The sequence below is a fragment of the Terrapene carolina genome, unplaced genomic scaffold (genome assembly GCF_002925995.2).
Source record: "Terrapene carolina triunguis isolate 2854851 unplaced genomic scaffold, T_m_triunguis-2.0 Scaffold558, whole genome shotgun sequence".
NCBI classification, from domain to species: Eukaryota; Metazoa; Chordata; order Testudines; family Emydidae; genus Terrapene; species Terrapene triunguis.
The window spans coordinates 13,368,898-13,388,189 of record NW_020664909.1 but is presented as its reverse complement, the minus strand read 5'-3'; the positions used below and the strand labels follow the sequence as shown (position 1 = coordinate 13,388,189).

The following is a 19,292-nucleotide window of genomic DNA, read 5'->3' as shown; positions in this document are numbered from 1 at the left end:
TAAGGTTGGAAACTGGAGAGGCATTGGCCCACGCCATCTTTTATGCCCTTGGTTCGGAGCATGAGGAGAGCTATGGTGCACATGTGGGCCCATGGACACTATTTGCAAAATATTCTGAACTCGGACTCATGGTGCACATGCGTATCCCACCTGTGAAATACAGATAGGGCCCACACATCTCAAAGAACCTCCAGTTACAGATAAGTAACCTCAATTTTTGTGGTGCAACCTAAAGAATGTTCAGTACCTTATCTAAGGCCTTGGCTACACTTGCAAGTTACAGCGCTGTAAAGGCTCCCCCAGCACTGTAACTCACTCCCCGTCCACACTGGCAAGGCATTTGCAGCGCTGTATCTCCGTGGTTGCAGCGCTGCATGTACTCCACCTCTCCGAGAGGAATAGCAAGTATTGCGCTGCAGCGCTGCGGCGCCAGTGTGGCCGCCCAATGCGCTGTGAATGGCCTCCAGAATTATTCGGCAGTATCCCACAATTCCTGTTCTAGCCACTCTGGTCATCAGTTCAAACTCTACTGCCCTGGCCTCAGGTAACCAACCATGTGACCGACCCTTTACATTCCCTGGGAATTTTAAAAATCCCCTTCCTGTTTGCTCAGCCCGGCATGGTATGGAGTGCTATCAGCGAATCTTTCCAGGTGACCATGCCTCCACGCACCAAGCGAGCCCCAGCATGGAGCAATGGCGAGTTGCTGGGTCTCATCAGTGTTTGGGGGGAGGAAGCTGTACAGTCCCAGCTGCGCTCCAGTCATAGGAATTATGATACCTTCAGGTATCAAAGGACATGATGGAAAGGGGCCATGACCGGGACGCCCTGCAGTGCAGGATTAAAGTGAAGGAGCTGCGGAGTGCTTACCGCAAAGCCCGCGACGCAAACGGCCACTCGGGTGCTCCCCCCGCGACCTGCCGATTCTACAAAGAGCTGGATGCGATACTTGGGGTTAATCCCACCTCCACTCCAAGCACCACCATATGGACACTTCAGAGCCGGTGGGGGGGGGGAGGGGAGGAAGAGGAGGAGGAAAACGGGAGTGATGGTGGTGGGCCGGATGGAGACACCCCGGAATCCCTGGAGCCATGCAGCCAGGAGCTCTTCTCGAGCCAGGAGGAAGGTAGCCAGTCGCAGCGGCCGGTACTTGGTGGAGGACAAACAGAAGAGCAGGTTCCCGGTAAGCTATTTTTTTTTTTTTGGGAAGGAATTTTTTCGGTGCGGGCTCTTTGGGAGAGGAGGGTTAGGCATGCATGCCTAGATGCGGAATAGTGCATTGTTGTGGTTTATCACATCGCGGTAATCGCCTCGGTAATCTCCTCGAATGTCTCATCCAGAACGTGTGCAATGCGCTTGCACAGGTTTATCGGGAGAGCCACCGTGGTCCTTGTCCCAGCCAGGCTAACGTGTCCGCGCCACTGTGCCGCGAGGGGCGGGGGGACCATTGCTGCACACAGGCAAGCTGCATATGGGCCAGGGCGGAAGCCGCATTGCAGTAGAAGACCCTCCCTTGCTTCCCAGGTCACCCTCAGCAGCGAGGTATCGTCCAGGACGAACTCCTGTGGAAAATGTTGGGACAGCGTTCAGTGTAGGTGCCCCCTGAAGCTGTTGGCTCTCCCCAAGGCACAGAAAACCAGAGGACAGTGCAGCCCTGAAACAATCAGTCCCCCTTACTCACCATTTTGAGGCTCCCGTGGGATATGTGTGTTCTGTTTCGGACGGGAAAATTATGCTATTGTGTAGACCCTCTGTGTTTTCTACTCCTTAAGTGCGGGGGGAATCATTACTCTGTCTGGTATAAACAATGCTGCCTCTGTTAAATGTTGCATTTTGCCTATACAGCTGCATCAACCTTGAGACCTCAGCCGTCCCTCTTATCACCTGCTCAGAGACTGCAAAGACTCAGGAAGAGACCGCGAAAAAGCAAAGAAGACATGCTGCAAGAAGTGATGTGGTAATCTATTAAAGAGAATGAGAAAGCACAGGACTGGAGGGAGAGAGAAAGCAGGATCCGCCAGGAAAATGCAGCGCACCGGCGGCAAAGCACCGCGCACCGGCAGCAAAGCACAGATAGGCTCATAAGCATCCTGGAGCGCCAAGCAGATGCTATCCAGGAGCTGGTAGCCATGCAGAAAGAGGAGCAGTACCGCAAATGCAAACGCCACCCCCCCCCTACAGCCCTTGTCCCAAAACTCTTTCCGTTGTGCCCCACTGTCACCTCCAACCCACTTTCCCCAACTTCCGTGTTCTTCACGCCACCCGCTGCCTCCAACACCAATATCTTCACCACCCAGCCCTGAAAACCACGAGCCTTACCCTCTGCACTCAACCCCCATCACCATGCAGTATAGCTGTCCTGAAGTGCAGCACTCACTGCACAGCACAGCAGACAGGACATACGCGAATCTGTGATTGTACTGTTCCCCACTCCACCCCCTTGTTTCTTTTCAATAAATAATTTTTTTTTCTTTTCAATAAATGGATTCTTTGGCTTTGAAAACATTCTTTATTATTGCATAAAGTAAAAGACTCCTTAGCCCAGGAAATAAACAGGCACTGCAAGTCTGCTTGTCTGCTAAGCAGACACTGATTCCTAAAGATTGGAACTACTGCACTTCACTCCCGTGCAGGGCACCAGATATCACTGCTGGTTTTCAGCCTCAAATTGCTCCCTCAAGGCATCCCTAATCCTTGCAGCCCCGCGCTGGGCCCCTGTAATAGCCTTGCTCTCTGGCTGTGCAAATTCAGCCTCCAGGTGTTGAACCTCGGAGGTCCATGCCTGAGTGAAGCTTTCACCCTTCCTTTCACAAATATTATGGAGGGCACAGCATGTGGATATAACCACGGGGATGCTGTTTTCGGCCAAGTCCAGCTTCCCATACAGAGATCGCCAGCTGCCCTTTAAACGGCCAAAGGCACACACCACAGTCATTCGGCACCGGCTCAGTCTGTAGTTGAACCGTTCCTTGCTGCTGTCAAGGCTCCCTGTGTAGGGTTTCATGAGCCGCGGCATTAACGGGTAAGCGGGATCTCCAAGGATCACAATGGGCATTTCAACTTCCCCTACCATGATCTTCCGCTCTGGGAAAAAAGTCCCGGCCTGCATCTTCCTGAACAGCCAAGTGTTCCAAAAGATGCGTGCGTCATGCACCTTTCCGGGCCAGCCTGTGTTAATGTCAATGAAACGCCCACGGTGATCCACAAGCGCCTGGAGAACCATAGAGAAATACCCCTTCCGATTAACGTACTCGGATCCTAGGTGGGGTGGTGCCAGAATAGGAATGTGCGTCCCATCTATCGCTCCTCCACAGTTAGGGAACCACATTTGTGCAAAGCCATCCACTATTTCCTGCACGTTACCCAGAGTCACGGTTCTTCTGAGTAGGATGCGATTAATGGCCTTGCAAACTTGCATCAACACGATTCCAACGGTCGACTTTCCCACTCCAAACTGGTTTGAGACCGACCAGTAGCTGTCTGGAGTTGCCAGCTTCCAGATTGCAATAGCCATCCGCTTCTCCACTGGCAGGGCAGCTCTCCATCTCGTGTCCTTGCGCCGCAGGGTGGGGGCAAGCTCCTCACACAGTCCCACGAAAGTGCCTTTTCTCATCCAAAAGTTCTGCAGCCACTGCTTGTCATCCCAGACTTCCATGACGATGTGATCCCACCACTCGGTGCTTGTTTCCCGAGCCCAAAAGCGGCGTTCCACGGTGCTGAGCATGTCTGAGAATGCCACAAGCAATTTCATGTCGTACGCATTACGCGGCTCGATAGCATCGTCTGACTCCTCACCCTCACTCTCACTCTCACTGTCACTTTGGATCTTAAGGAATAGTTCAACAGCCAAACGTGACGTGCTGGCAAGACTCGTCAGCATACGCTTCAGCAGTTTAGACTTCATTTCCCGCAGACAGATCGCGCTGCACAGAAACCGTTGAAAGATGGTGCCAAAGGTGGACGGAAACAAAGGGATTTCTGGGATGCGAAGCGATGCATCACGGGGCATTGGGACAGGACCCAGAATCCCCCGCACCCACACCCCCTTCCCACAACCCACGGCGCCAGAATGGGAAAAGGTGCTCTGTGGGATAGCTGCCCATAATGCACCGCTCCCAATAGTGCTGCAATTGCCGCAAATGTGGCCACGACAGTGCGCTGGGCAGCTGTCAGTGTGGACAGACTGTAGCGCTTTCCCTACTCAGCTGCACGAAGTCAGGTTTAACTCACAGCGCTGACATCTGCAAGTGTAGCCAAGGCCTAACATTTGAGATAGACTGACTCTTTAGAAAGGAGTAATTATTTCTCTGTTTTGTATTTGCAAGTGATTGGATATGTTTCTTCTGTGTGTTATACTACTTTAGTCTGCTAAAGCCATTTCATTCTTCATTCATTCTAAAAGGATGTTCCAACAGCTGAAATGTATTGTGCAGAGTGTAACATTTAATCACCTTCATCAGTGGCTTCAGTTTATTTTTACTTGGCTCTTCAACCCTCAGCTGTCTACTAACTGTTTAAGTACCAAACCAGAAAGGGAAGGCCAAGTGACACCTCCCAGGCATTAAGCTGATAGTACTGTCATTAGATGAAACACTTCCTACATATAATATAAGCGCAGCCCCAGTCAGCACTTATTGTGACTGCATCACAGCCAAAGTAATGCTGAATTTCCCTATGCTTTAGAGGAATGCAGGGGAATTGTGGACTGAGAATTAAAGACATTGGAGATGTCAGCCTCTCGTCTATCTTTTTTTTTTTTTTTAATGAGTGTTTCATATCAGTCTGCTTCTAAAGTTTCTGAAACTATTTGCCAAACCACCTCTTTTCAGGTCTCCTGCAAGCGCAGAATCTCTTAACGCAACTACCTCAGCAAAGCCAAGCCAACCTCCTGCAGTCTCAGCCAAGCATCACCCTCACCTCACAGGTCAGTTTTCCTCCTGCAGCTTTTCAGCAGTTCTTTGGGGGACTCAAACTACTGTGCAAGAGGGGCACATATATATTTGTTTTAAGAATGGAAGTTAAACTACTTAGTCTTCTCAGTTTTCTAGATGACAACAATACAACAGAAGTGCCAGCTGCAGTGATAGTTATCTTCATATTAAGACTGCATAATAGTTTCCCTTCAGATTTCCCTGTTTTCATTCACTCATAATTTACCAAAACTTTTACTCTTTGGACTGAAATTTTCCATGCTTGGCCTTTTCCTAAAGGTGGAAGTTTTTAGTAGTTTGAACAAAAATGGTTGAGTCAATTTTGAGTACAAGTAGAGTGGTGGAACAATACCCTTTTCCCATTATATTAAACATTTTTGCAACCTTGTTTTTAATAGATTTAAAACCTAAGGGCTACATATTGATATTTGGCATGGAAATAGCCCTCATTGAGTAAAAGTGCCTTGAACCGTTCTAGTGAAAAATATTTTTGATTTGACTAAATTATAAGACTGAAGACTTCATGTTATATAGTTAGAATAATTTTTGCATATACTTTACACAGCTAAAAGAGGCTATGCTATTCAGGAGTGTGCAGTTAATTTAGCTGCTTACTTGGCAGATGTGTGGGGTTTAAGGCAACATGTCCATAGGAACATTAGCATCAATTCCTCCACTTCTTTATAAGGTTCTCAGAGTTCCTAAAACTTGTAGGAAAAGGGCTGAGGGCTTCCTAAAGTGTGCAAGAGAGGGTTTCTCCTGGAAGTTTTCCAAAGATCCTGGGGCAAAGTGGTCTGTTTTCTAGCCAAAGAATTCTATATTGTTGCCAATCTTTTGCAAGTCAGCAGAAGAGTAAAGCTAATTTTTAGCTGTTTTTCCATTATTTATTTCTTTAAAAAAAAAAAGAAGAAAAACATTTAAAAAATTGTTTTAAGAGCCTATTCAAGCTCTACGGTTAAGCTTTCAAAACTCTGGAAAAGTAATGTTAAAGTGCCTGCAGCTTTAACTCTGCTTGCTTGTGTTTGTGCGTTACAATAGTCTCTAATTATATGATCACATATTATTTCTGAAATAACAGAATAACTATCACTTTTTTCTTTTAACGCAGGTAGTATTTTGTAGCACATACTATTGCATCTGTTACAGTCTGTGAAAGTCCCATATATGAAAAGTACATAGTAACTGTACTTGTATTGCTTACTACATTTTCTATATACAATGCAGAATAGTGGAAATTAGCTATTCTAGTTCACAGCTTGGGGAGCTTCACGTGTCCCTAACAAAGATTTGCTCTAATATGTAACATAGGGAAAAAAAGAACTTCAATAAAAATTGAAGTCAGACATGTTTGTATAGTCCAATATAGCTTAAGTAAGTTTAAAATACTGAAAAGAAAAAAAAAAGTGTGCGACATATGTATCTACACTTCTTGAAAAGATTGTATATTATCTGAGCAATAATACGTAATTGTGTAATTAAAGACAGTGGGCTAAATCCTCTCTCCTCCCCCCTCCCCCCCCCCGAACCACCTGCTCTGCATTGCAGAATATCACTAGCGCTAACCCAAGTAGAAAGCCACCTTAGTGAGCCAGTTGGAGGTTCAGTTTTGTAGGAGATATGGCTGTAGCACTGAAGTGCTATGGAATGGCCATTTGGGGGCTATTACCAACCAGTGCAATTTAGAGCGATATTGAGGCTTCTCTGTGTTGCACTGGGGGCATAAACAGCATCAGAATTGGGCCGAGGGCATAAAATGGCATAAAACCATCTTTGCCCAAGCCCCTCAGCTGCACTGAACAGAATTTGGCCAAAGAAGAGGATTCAGCTCTGCATTTTAACAATGCATACACCGAAGGAGGTGGAGTAAAGCACCCAAACTTCTGGAAATTCCAACATTCAGATTGTGTGCAAAACCTTAACTGTGCAACCCTGATGTTCTCTTAATATATTTTGATTGTGTGAAACCTAGCCTGAGTGTGGTTTCCATAGCGCACAGACATATCTCAGGCTCTTACTGAGGCCCTGTATTCCTACTTTTATATTGGGAAATAATCTTTATAGCCTAATTGTCAGGAATAGCAAACTTTTCAGTAGTTTCCTAGGAAACTATCTGGTTATGCTGGGAAAATCAGAGACCTAAAAGAAATTCCTTTCTGCGAGTTGTTTTTTATTTATTTTTTTAAGAGGAATTATTGCCATATAATGTCACCATTTATAAATACTCTTCTTGTGAGCAGTCTCAGCAGAGGTGCCAAGGAGAACAAACTTCTCCCCTCCCCAACCCCCCTCCCCAAAGTGGTCCCTCCAGGTCAAGGTTGTGTCACAGTCACAAGGGGAAATGTTAGGGATATTTGTGCTGCTGCTGCCTTTGCTGAGCTTGTTCTGAGGAAAAATAGAGGACTTGAGTCTGTAGAGATGTCAACTTGATACTGCACCCACAGTAAATTGAATTTTAAAATAATTAAAGGGGATGAATGCCAAACTCTCCAAAAGTATTGAAATGTATTAAGAGTAATGTTGAACTGTTCTTGGAGCAGGTAGAAGGCATTGGTAAACCGGTACAGTGTATCTTTTGTTTTTCCTTGGCTGGTTTTGACAGAGTCCTTCTTGAAAGACTGTATACTAATACAGTACAGTGGATTGTGATGGCCTTTATTTGACCAATGTCAATAAATTTGAGAGCACTTTGGGATTTATTAGAAATGGTAGATATATTAGTATCTAACCTGTCTCCTGTGGGAATCTGGACTCCCGAGTGAGATTTATTTCCACTATTTCGTGTTTAAAAAAAAATCTTTTCGTTTGTTTTTTTTCCTCTTCCTGTCTCCTGCCCTCAACAGCCAGCAACCCCAACACGCACAATAGCAGCAACCCCCATTCAGCCACTTCCACAGAGCCAATCAACACCAAAGCGAATTGACACTCCCAGCTTGGAGGAGCCCAGTGACCTTGAGGAGCTTGAGCAGTTTGCCAAGACTTTCAAACAAAGACGGATCAAACTTGGATTCACTCAGGTAAAATTGAGTAACACTATACCTCCCAGTATAGGGTTAAATCAGTTTTCAGATCTGGAGAGAGGGGACAATAGCACCCCCTCTTAGCAGTGCCTTCTTAAATAGAATTAAGTTCTTGTCTTTCCCTTCTGTATGAGGGTTCTAGGAAAGAACAGAAAAGGCCATACACATCTTACTTGCTCCCTTGTTGGTTTTAAAAGGTAGCCATTTTCCCAGCAGGTGCATGCATTTACCAGCTCAGGCTGTCATTGAATGTGCTCTGTTCGGCCTAGAAGATTTAAAAAGAATAGGTCAAAACACTTTAAAAGCTGCCCTCAGAAATGCAACCTCTAAAGTCATATAGCACACTGCACCGTTCTAAGTGTTTAAAGCTGCTTTAAATGTTGAAGGATTTTATCATTTGAACTAATTTTCCTATTAAATATTAGTGATTCTGTATTTGAGGTTTAAGGCTTGCAAGGATCGGCAAATGAGAACTCAAATGGCAGAGGAGAAATCTTAAAAGATGATTCAGAAACAAGTTTTGAAAAGACAGGTTGAATAAGAAAATAATAAACTTGAAGAAAGCATATGAGGTTTGATCACCACTCTGGAATAGTGTCCACATTGAATACTCTGAAGACAAGCTTATCAATCATCTTTCTTTCACCAAGTTCATATGTAAACAATTGATGATCAGGAAGGAACTGTTTTAGGGTTAGAGCAAAGAAGTAGGTGCCCGGACTCCTGAGTTCTTAAAAACCCACCTTAAAAAACAAAACAAAACCCACTTTTGCCTTTAAGTATTTAGCAGTGTTTAAGTGAAGATAGAGCAAAATTAAGGGAAAGCAACTTCCACCTTATAGGGCTCATCAGAGCAAAGGTTCACTTGTCTGCTTACCTAAAGCCTGATGGTGAAATCCATTAGGTGGGTGGAGTCAGAGCACAAGAACCCATCAGGGTGAGGCTGAAGAAAGTAATTTTGAATATATTGAATATGTTTGGATGAAAGGTGCTATTAGTAGTGCAAAGTATGATTATATGTTCTATTTTCTTGTTGCTAAGTGACACTGTGCTTGGATCCAGGAGTTCCTTCTTGAAAATATCAAAATTAAATGTTTTTTCCCCTTAAAAATTAAAATCCTCTGTCCCTATCAACAAGTCTGGTAGCACGCTGTTAAATATTAGCATGTTTTGCTAGAGGAAGGAGCAAACAAAAATCAGAAGTCTGAATTCAAAGCAGCCAATCCAATTTTTTGTGAATTCAGAATAAGTGAACCCGCTGTAGCTGAAAGCATATGTCCAAGGTCAGATTTATTTTTCCGACAACATTCTAAATGCCTGAAAAATCAGGGTTCATAATACAAGTTCCTGCCAGAATCTTCATTACCGCACAAGAACAGGTTGTTCTTCGTAAGATGAAGAGTGTTTTGTTGGCATGAGCATACTTCAGTCTCTCCCTCATGAGGTGAAGGAGTTACTCAGATATTATGGTGATAAGCATGGTATAAGAACCTATATTGAATAGAATAGCTTCTGTTGCTTGACCGAGGATTTCTAGTTTGTGCTCATCAGAATTGTGACAATTAGCCTGCCTTGCTGTGTCATTGTGAAATGATTATGCAGCAGAAACCAGGATTTTTAAGTTAAGGGTTAACTCTCCTTACTGACACTGTCCTGAATTTGTACTGTGGAGGAAAAAGCAGACACAATAACTCAAGGATTCTAGATCAGCCCTGGCTTTTGAGCTTAGTATCACAATTCCAGTATAATACAAAGGCAGCTCTTTGTATTAAATTTCCCTTTGTTTAAAAAAAAACCTGTTCTAAATGGCATAGTATTCACTTGATTGATCCATTCTTATTCTTTGAGTAAATATGTACATAATTTAGGCAGTGTTTAATGATAACTATTACCTAATTACATAATTGTGTAGTAATTAAGGATTTTATTACTAAGGTTTCCTATAGTCACATAATTAGATTGCATGCCAAAGGATAACAGAAAAATTCATTGCCAATGACATAGTAGGTTATTTTCAAACTCATCGGATTTACTTTTGTTCTTTTCAAAAATGATTACAAGGATCTAGTTTGCATTGTACACTAATTTCCTATTACATTCCATTTTGGGGTAATATAATAAACTGGTTTTGACTTGCGATAGTTCTTTATCATTTTAAAGTAAGTGTCCAAAACAGATTAATTTAGGGGTTTTATATAATTTAATTTCTTTTAAAAATAGCTGCATGTTTGATGCATTTAAATCCAAGCAAAGCATTCCATCTGAGATAGCTGATAATCCTGGAAATACAGACATTACCTACATCCACACTGACTAATTTAGATGTGTTCCTATTATGGAAACTTATGATTTGACATGTTATAATATCTTGTGATGTAATACAAACGGATTGGAATATTATCTCTTGTCACCTCTCTTCTGGCACGAATGACGCTATTTTAATGAAGTGTAACTGCTCATATTGTGCTCCATATTTGTTTTCATTGGTCTGTAAGAGGATTCAGTCGTTCTATGAAGTGGATCAAACTTGTTTATTGCAAAGTATCTTTATCCTCTACTTCAGAGGTGGGTGACTCTTTGCTAATTCCCATACAGTAATGTTTTCACCTATCACTGAAATGATACCATCTTTGGGGGAAATTGTTCACAAAGAAATGAATAACTACTTCTTCAAGTAGTATCCCTGTGTGTGCTCCACTTCAGGATGTGCACTTACACGTGCACTCGTGATTGGAGATTGTCTGTGCCCTAGATATCCCTCTGCTCCAGTATGGGGATATTTGGGGGAGCAGAGTCACCACCACTGCAGGTCCTTCTCAACTGCCTGCAGCTTGAGAGAATGTTGTAGAATCTGTTAGCTTGCCAAGCTGTTTGCTATTTCTCTTGCTTATCTTTTCTTACTCTGTTAGTAGTTTATTTTGTTTATTTTTCTGTTATTTAGCACAGTTTGTATTTGGGGGAGTGCTCCTTCCATTCTCGTTTGTTTTTTCTTAGGCCTCAATTCATGGTCTTGAGTAACAGGTTATGCCCATGATCCTGGGCTTCAAGCCCTGCCACACATGCCATAGGTCTTTTTCCCTGCAGCAACAGATGCTTCTGCCTCCGCTGCCTTGGAGAGACTCTCATCCCCTCCAAATGTATCTGCTCAAGATTTAAAAGTAGACCTAAAAATTGAGGGACGACAGGCTAAAACTCCCCTGCCTAGGACCTGCAGGGTCTGAGTCAGACTGCCTTTCCCCCTGCTATATATTGGATTCAGTTACTCAAAGAGCCCTGGCGACCATCACCGCTCCTGCAGTAAACAAACATCTTGGGGACCCCTCAGAACTGCTCAGATCATAAAAAACCAAGAGATTCTGTTCCCCAAAATGGGGTCAAAGAAGGAAAAATTCACCCTGTTGATTCAGCTCTCAGGAGACCTTGCATCCAAACAAGGGTTCTTCTGAGGCCCCTGTCTCCTCTGGTACCAAGACCCTGGTACTGGCTAGGAAAACCACACCACGTACTGAGAAGCCATGTTGTAAACACCAGAGTTGGCACTGGACCCAGCACCTCTGAAACACAATGACTTTAAAGTTAAGCTGAAATCTTCATTGATACTACCTTCCACAGCCATCAGAGAAGAGTGCACAGATAGCACTTCAGTACCATTTCCAGTGCCACCCAGTGCCAGTGCCACCTGACGGTCCTTACTTGGAGTCTCCGGTACCGTCCAGGCTCCTTTTCCACAAGGATCTTTGGATCCTAGAAGAACCTGAGTCGTCATTGCTCAGAGTTACTAAGAGATACTCTCTGCTAGTACCAACTTACCTCCTAGAATTGACCTACCCTACTATCTATAATGGTGACTCATCCTCAGTACTGACGTGGTCACTGGTTCCACACAAACCCATGGAGCATACTGAGAAGAGTTTCTGGCTGGTACAGACATATCCTCCAGTACTGTCTCACCAGCCAACCGAGATTCTACTTCTGGTACTGATGCAGTTACAAGATCCTCTCTGGTCTGCAGTGCCCACTTGATCCCTTGTACCCAGCCACAGGTGCCTATACCGGGGTTGGGAGGTGACTCCAGGGGGACTATAGCCGCCCTACTTTTAAAAGTGGAAGGGCCATGCCTGCCCATTTTTTAACATGGGCAGGCGTGGAGTGGCGGTGGCAGGGGGCTATGCTTCACAGCAGGAGAGCTGATAAAGTGATCCCCAGTCTCTTTCCCAGTAGGGGGCTGAGGTGGGCTTTAGCCCCCCACCACCACGGGCCCCCTTCTCTCTCCTCCTCCCCCTGAGGCCCCACCCCCCGGCCAGGCCATAAGCCAGAGCCATACCATGGTAAAAGCCATCCAGAGAACCCAAGCTGCTGTGGGGAGCCCTGGACCCTCCTTGTGCCTTGGGCAGCGCACCCCAGCTCCCCGTCAAGGGCAAATGGAGGGTCCAGGGCTCCCCACAGCAGTACTGGCTCCCGGGGCAGCTCTTACCACGTCCCAGCTCTGGCTTCCGGCTTGGCCGGGGTTGGGGCCTCAAGGGGAGGAGGAGGAGCAGGGGACAGGGCTCCAGGAGAAGAGGAAGAATGGGGGCTGGGCCACTGTCCCGACGCCAGTGGGGCCCTCTACTTCTATGTAGGTTCCGGCGTCCCTGGTACCAACACCACTTGCCCCTCTGATGGACACAGGGATGACATCTCATCTGATTTTGAGGTGGCCATACAATGCTCCTCTACTTTCCTGGTCCAGCCTGTAAGAAGTGAGTAACAGCATCCCGCGTACACCCGACTTAAGCTTAATTAATTTTCATCTTTATTTATAAATTATAAGTGACAATAATTCTGACAGTTTCTCAACATATATTTATGCCAGACAACAAACAGATAAGACAGAACAGGTAGGGACCCAAGTTACCAAGTTCTGGGGTACTAGGAAGCTCTCCTGCACTTCATGGTCAGTCCCTGTTCTCCGGTCCAGTCCTTCAGTCTCATTCCTTTAGTTTCTGAACTGGCAATCTGGACTTGGGCCCTTATTCACTTGGTTTTTTATACCTTTTCATATTATGTATTCATCAGCTTTCCCCCAATCAACATTAAGCATTGTATCTTGCATAATCCATACAATATGCATGTGAAAGCTTTTTACACAACTTTCACTGTTTATACGATTTTTATGTCATTATGTCCTCATATCACCTTGCTCTTGTTTGTCCCAGTAATAGGGACTTTTAGCATTGCATTTTGTGTATTTATTATACCAGTGCTTTTCAACCTTTTTTCATTTGCGGACCCCTTAAAAAATGTCAAGTGGAGGTGCAGACCCCTTTGAAAATCTTAGACATAGTCTGCGGACCCCCAGGAGTCTGCGGACCACAGGTTGAAAACCACTCTATTACACTATTTAACTTCCTCCAGCACACTAACAAAACATCACCTTTGTCCAATCAGCAAGAAGTATTATCTAAACAAATCTATATAACAGAAAGAGAGGCAACACTCACGCAGGCAAAAGCTAGGCCAAGACCTTGGCACAAATATTATCATATCCAAACTCAACCTATTCAACCTATTTTTACCGTTCAACCATTCTTCATCTTAATATTTCAGTATCATAAATCAGCATATGTGTATCAAGCATGCCATTCTACATTATTCGTTAACCTTTATTTTTTTATTTGAATGAGTAAGTTATGAGGGAACACAATGACTTCTGTCAGCATTTCTTGTCATCTTCAAACATCGGTTTTTAGGGGATTTTTTTGCTCAAGAGTTCTAGCATCATGCTTGTAAATTATAAAAAAACCCTTGCTAGTAATTTTACCTGTTGCATTTTTGAGGGGCGCCTTTTATTTTAGGGCCTTGAAATCAGTTTTTCCCCAATAAGCCTCCCTCCCTTGAGATGCACCCTGAGCAAGAAACCCCCTGCAGGACATACAGCTGGCAAACCTGGCAAGGAGAACCCTGGGTACTGCCCCTTCTCTTATGACCTATCTCAGTGGTCTTATTGGAGCTCATCGGTCTCTTATGGCGACTAACTCCTACAATGTTCCATTTCATAAGAGGACGCACCAAAAACCACCACCACCATCCTTGGACCCTGCTCCACAGGAACAACTTGTAGAAGAGCTAGTGACAGCAGGGGAAGAAGAAACACCACTATGATGGGTTCGGTCACAGAGACCCCCTTGGGACTGTCACCTGATGTGCTGAAATTACCTCTGAGCCCGTTTTCCTTGCCAGCTTGGGACTCCAGAACCCTGTCTTGTTGAGCCAGACACGCTAGCCTGCTGCAACACAGACGCATGGTCTGGGCCACGTCCCCAAGGCTGCAGGCTTTAAGTGAAAACAACTCTGCAGGTTACCTGACTCCAGCACCCAGACATCCAGCTCCCAGTGGCATCCAAACCTCAAATAAATCTGTTTTACTATGTATAAAGCTTATACAGGGTAAACTCATAAATTATCTGCCCTCTATAACACTGATAGAGAGATATGAAGAGCTGTTTGCTCCCCCAGGTCTTAATCACATACTCTGGGTTTACTAATAAACAAAAGTGATTTTATTAAGTTATAAAAAGTAGGATTTAAGTGGTTCCAAGTAATAACAGACAGAACAAAGTAAGTTACCAAGCAAAATAAAGCAAAAACACGCAAGTCTAAACCTAATACATTAAGAAACTGATTACAAATAATATCTCACCCTCAGAAGTGTTCCAATAAGCTTCTTTCACAGACTAAACTCCTTCCTAGTCTGGTCCAATCCTTTCCCTAGGTACTGTCCTTGTTAGTTCCAGCAGCCATCTCAGGTGGTAACTAGGGGTTTTCTCATGACTGGCCCCCTTTGTCCTCTCAACAAATGAAATAGACAACATCGATCCCATTTGATTCCATCTGAGAAGGAGCTAAAACAGCTAGACCATTGGGCTGCAAAAGCTAATCTGTGCCTTTTTGCAGTTCAGAGTAGCCAATTATCAAGACCTGATGGCAAAATGCGATTTTTGGAAACTATTCCAAGGTTTCTTTTTTTATTGAACACCTGCTAAAGGACCAGAGGGAACAATTCCAAGCCCTCATAACAGGCCAGACAATCACCAAGGCTTCTCTCTAAGCCTCATTTGATGCCACCAATACAGCTGCACGTTCCATAACTATAGCAGTAGTCATGCACTGAGCTTCCTGACTTTAGTCCTCAAGTCTCCACAGGGAGGTACAAAAATACCACTCCTTCAAGGAGCCCAAGTTGTTCAGTCATGCCACAAACGAGTCTCTTCATTCACTTAGAGACTCCTAGGTGACACTATGATCTCTGGGCATTTATACACCTGCAACAAAGAAAAAATGCAGTGTATCACAGATGGCTCAGCTCTCTCGCCCAGTCCACTACCAGCTCATGAAACCAGTTCAACCTGGCAAAAATAAGCCTAGAGTCACTAAGAAAGAGGGCAACCTCTACAATGACTTGCCAGTGGGCAACATCCTCAAAACAACTATTTTGACCCATTGGTCTAGGGTCATGAACTGTCTCTTGCTCCGGATCCTACACTGCGTCTATCTCCCCTCCAACACTATGAGGGGCATCTTTCCAATTTTCTACCTTCCTGGGAGCTCATCGCCTCAGACAGATGGACCTTGGAGGTGATTTCTGTACATTTTTCCATTCAGTTCATCTCCTTCCTGCTTGCCCCATCCTTCCCCATCCCTCTTCAGGGCCCTTCTGACAAGTGTCTCTTGAGGCAGGAGATCCAGTCCCTCCTAACAATGGGGGTGATAGAACCTGTTCCACTGGACTTTATCATGAAATGGTTGTATAACTGATACTTCCTCGTTCCGAATAAGAAGGGATGTAGACCAGTTCTGGACTTCGGGACTTTGAACACCTTCATCTATGCACAGTTGTTCAGAATGGTAACCCTAGCAGGGACAATTCCCTCCCTGGATCTGGGAGATTGGTTTGTTCTTCAGTCTTCACGATGCTTATTTTCACATAGCCATGGGCCCCTTGCAGAGGTTTTTCCTACATTTCGTGATGGGCAGGGACCACTACTAGTATTGCATCATGTCCTTCAGCCTCTCCACTGCCCTAAGGATCTTTAGCAAAGTCCTCTCAACAGATGCAGCCCATCTTCTCCAGATGGGAATAATCTTCTTTTCCTACATGAACAATTGGCTCCTAAAAAGGTCATTCATTTCTTGAGATACAGAAAGCAACCAGCAAGCTCCTATTTCAGTTCACTCCCTGGGCCTCCGCCTCAATGTGGAAAAATCGTCACTCACCCACTGAATGCATTGACTTCATTGGGGCCACTCTGGACTCATCCACTGTCAGAGCATACTTGCACACAGATAGGTTTGCCCCAAAGTCCAGCCTTCAAACCACAGCAACTACTTGCCTACAACTTCTGAGCCCTCTGGTATCCTGTACTTTGTGATAGCCTTAGCAAGATTACACTCCCGATGTCTTCAAGTGTGGCTGAGAACTGTCTACAATCTCCCAACAAGCATAGTCTATCCAAGCAGGTGTCCATACCTTCAAGGGTTCTTGGTTCTATTTAAACTGATGGAAGGAGCCACAAAAAGTATGTGTGAGAGTTCTGTTCTTGCAGCCTCTGCCCACAGCGATCATCACAAATGGACGCCTCTCTGATAAGTTGAGGCCCACGCTTTTAGAACTTAGCAACCATGGGCATATGGACCTCTCAGGAGCCAATCCTTCATATCAACATACTAGAGCTCAGAGCGGTTCACTATGTTGCCAAATCTTCCTACTCCACATCAGGGGCTACACAATACAAATAATACTGAACAGAGCAGCAAGGTACTATATCAGTCAACAGGGAGAAGCAAGATCCCAGTCATTATGTGCCAAATCCATAGGACTATGGAACTGGTGCATATCACAGTGCATGTAGATCTTAGCGGTTTATCTACCAGGACTGTAGAACACAATGGTGGACTCTCTCCGTAGCCATATCCACATCGACCACAAGTGGGAGCTGAATAATGAGGTATTCAAAAGGATATGTCTTACCATGGGTCATCCGGAGATAGATCTCTCCATGACATCATCCAGTGCAAAGTGCGATGTTTCTCTTCAAGGGGAGGGCACAGACGCAACTCAACGAGAGATGCCCTAGTCATCCTTTTGCCTTATGTATTGCTATACACTTATCTCCCAACGTCTTTACTTCTCAAGATCCTAAACAGATTGAAACAGGAAACATTAGTAGCCATTCTTATAGCACCATTGTGATTGTGATAGATGTGGTTCTCAGAGTTGGTTTACGTGTCTTGGCAACCACCTCTCTCTGCCTTCCTGGACAGCGAATCTCCTCATGCAGGAGTCATGCTTCATCATGCACCTCAAGGCCTGGCTTCTAAATGGTGCTCTCGTATAGAACAGGACTGCTCCCCAGATGTGTACAAACAGTACTGCTTAATAGTAGAAAACCCACAACAAAGACGACTTGTCTGCAGAAGTGGAAATGCTTCCAGGCTCCTCTCCAGTCCTGCCTGACCCACATTCTCGATTACATTCCAAATTTAAAAAACACTCATTTATTGCTGAGCTTGATTAAGGTTCACCTGGCTGCCATGCAGTCTTTCACTTCCCCCTCCCCAAAAGGTTTTCAATCTTTACTCACAGTTCCACATTAATCAGGAAATTCACCTATTGGTGTTTTATCCCAAGTCTCACTCGTCAAGAGAAGAAGCAAGCCTCCATACTCAGTGTAGGAAAGACTCTCGCCTTCTACCTCAACCAGACTAAACCCTTTAAGCTAATCTTGATCACAGAATGAATGAAGAGGCATCCTATCTCTATGCAAAGACTGTCCAAATACGTTTTGGGATGTAACTTGACCTGTTATAATGCTTCAGGAACCTGTCCCTCTTCTAGAGTGTTTGCCTGTTTCACCAAGGCTGAGTCTGCCTCTGTGGCCCTACCGAAAAGCATGCTCTGCAAATGTGAGAAAAGCATTTCTCACATTTGCAGCGCAGTCCTCTGATCTCCAGTGCACGTTTTCCCAGCAGTATGCTATCGTACCTGCTTCTAGAGCTGATGTGGCTTTCAGTGATGCCATTCTATAGTCTGTACTCATTCTATCTCATCAGCACCCTCCTCCATAACTGAGGTACTGCTCAAGGAACTCCTGAAGTGGAGTACCCATAGGGACTCTATTCAAAGAAGGAGGAGAGGTTACTTACCTTGTGCGGTAACTGGAGTTCTTCAAGATGTCCCCCCCCTGTGGATTCTTCACTACCCACCCTACTTCCTGTCTGTCTGTCTCAGTCTCTTCTCACTGGACTTCCTTGGTTGAGAAGGAACAGGAGTGGCAGTGGGTCCACCCCCCATATATCCTTGTACCATAGCATAAGGATATCTAGGGCACAGGTGCAGACCCACAGACACTGCTGATGAAAATCACCAGTAAAGAGTGCACAAATGGGTGCACATCTGAAGTGGAGCACCCATATGGACGCACATCTCAAAGAACTCCAGATACTGTACAAGGTAGGTAACCGTTCCTTATTTAAGTTAAACCAAAGGGCAAATATTGGTAGGAAGAGCATAAATAGCAGAGTTGGAAGTTGTTCAGGGGACTGTCACAAGCCTCCTAATAAATCTGTCCAATCTAAGCACAGATCAGAGCCATCTCCAAAATGGTTGAAATAGCAAGGTTTCAGCTGCATAAACCCTGCTAGAGCATCCACATTGCCTCTCTGGGAGCCAGTAATGGGCTTTAGAATACACAGAATTATGGGACATATGAGGTAGCATCTCACAATTCATACAGGTTTCCTCTTCTGACCACGTAGCTTGGTGAACCATCAGTCGTTTTAGTCTACGTTTCAAATCCACATTGGTATCTTTTTTTTTTTTTTCCCTTTACATGCATTGTGCAATTTACCAGACTGCCTGTTCTTTTTCCCTGGCTTGGAAGTAGCTACTCTTCATTCCCTTAGTTTGTTGGTATGAGGCTGGGTTGTGGGACTAGCTTTAGAGGAGAATACAGTAAGCACTGTTCACAATCCAACTAAACCACTTTTAAACTACAGTGTGTTCAACCCAACCAACCCCCTCAATCTCTTTTGTTTAATTTTTATTTTTTTTAAGGATTTTTCAGCTCTGTTGTAAAACGGGTTTTAAATTTTGTAGATTTAAACTATATTAACTACTCCTATACCATGCTGTTTTCTTTAAGGTGGTTTAAAGTATATACCATGGGCAGGACCTTTGCCCTTGCAAAAACTGCCAAAGGATTTTTAGTGACCACAAACAGGAATTAAATTTTCCAATGAAACTTTAAAATGATAGCTGCTGAAGAATAGTGCTCTTGAGCCACCTGCAAGATCGGTAACTCACTAC

The 19,292-nt window shown here is 44.5% G+C and overlaps 1 protein-coding gene across 1 annotated transcript in view; it reads left to right on the top strand.

Annotated features, from left to right (window-relative positions):
- Positions 1-19,292, top strand: part of POU2F1 (POU class 2 homeobox 1) — a 99,313-nt gene that overhangs the window by 57,849 nt on the left and 22,172 nt on the right. Inside the window, exons 7-9 of the mRNA XM_029913253.1 lie at positions 4,365-4,422; positions 4,830-4,924; positions 7,772-7,945. Of these exons, the coding sequence (XP_029769113.1) occupies positions 4,365-4,422; positions 4,830-4,924; positions 7,772-7,945 (327 nt within the window). The remainder of the gene's footprint in view (positions 1-4,364; positions 4,423-4,829; positions 4,925-7,771; positions 7,946-19,292) is intronic.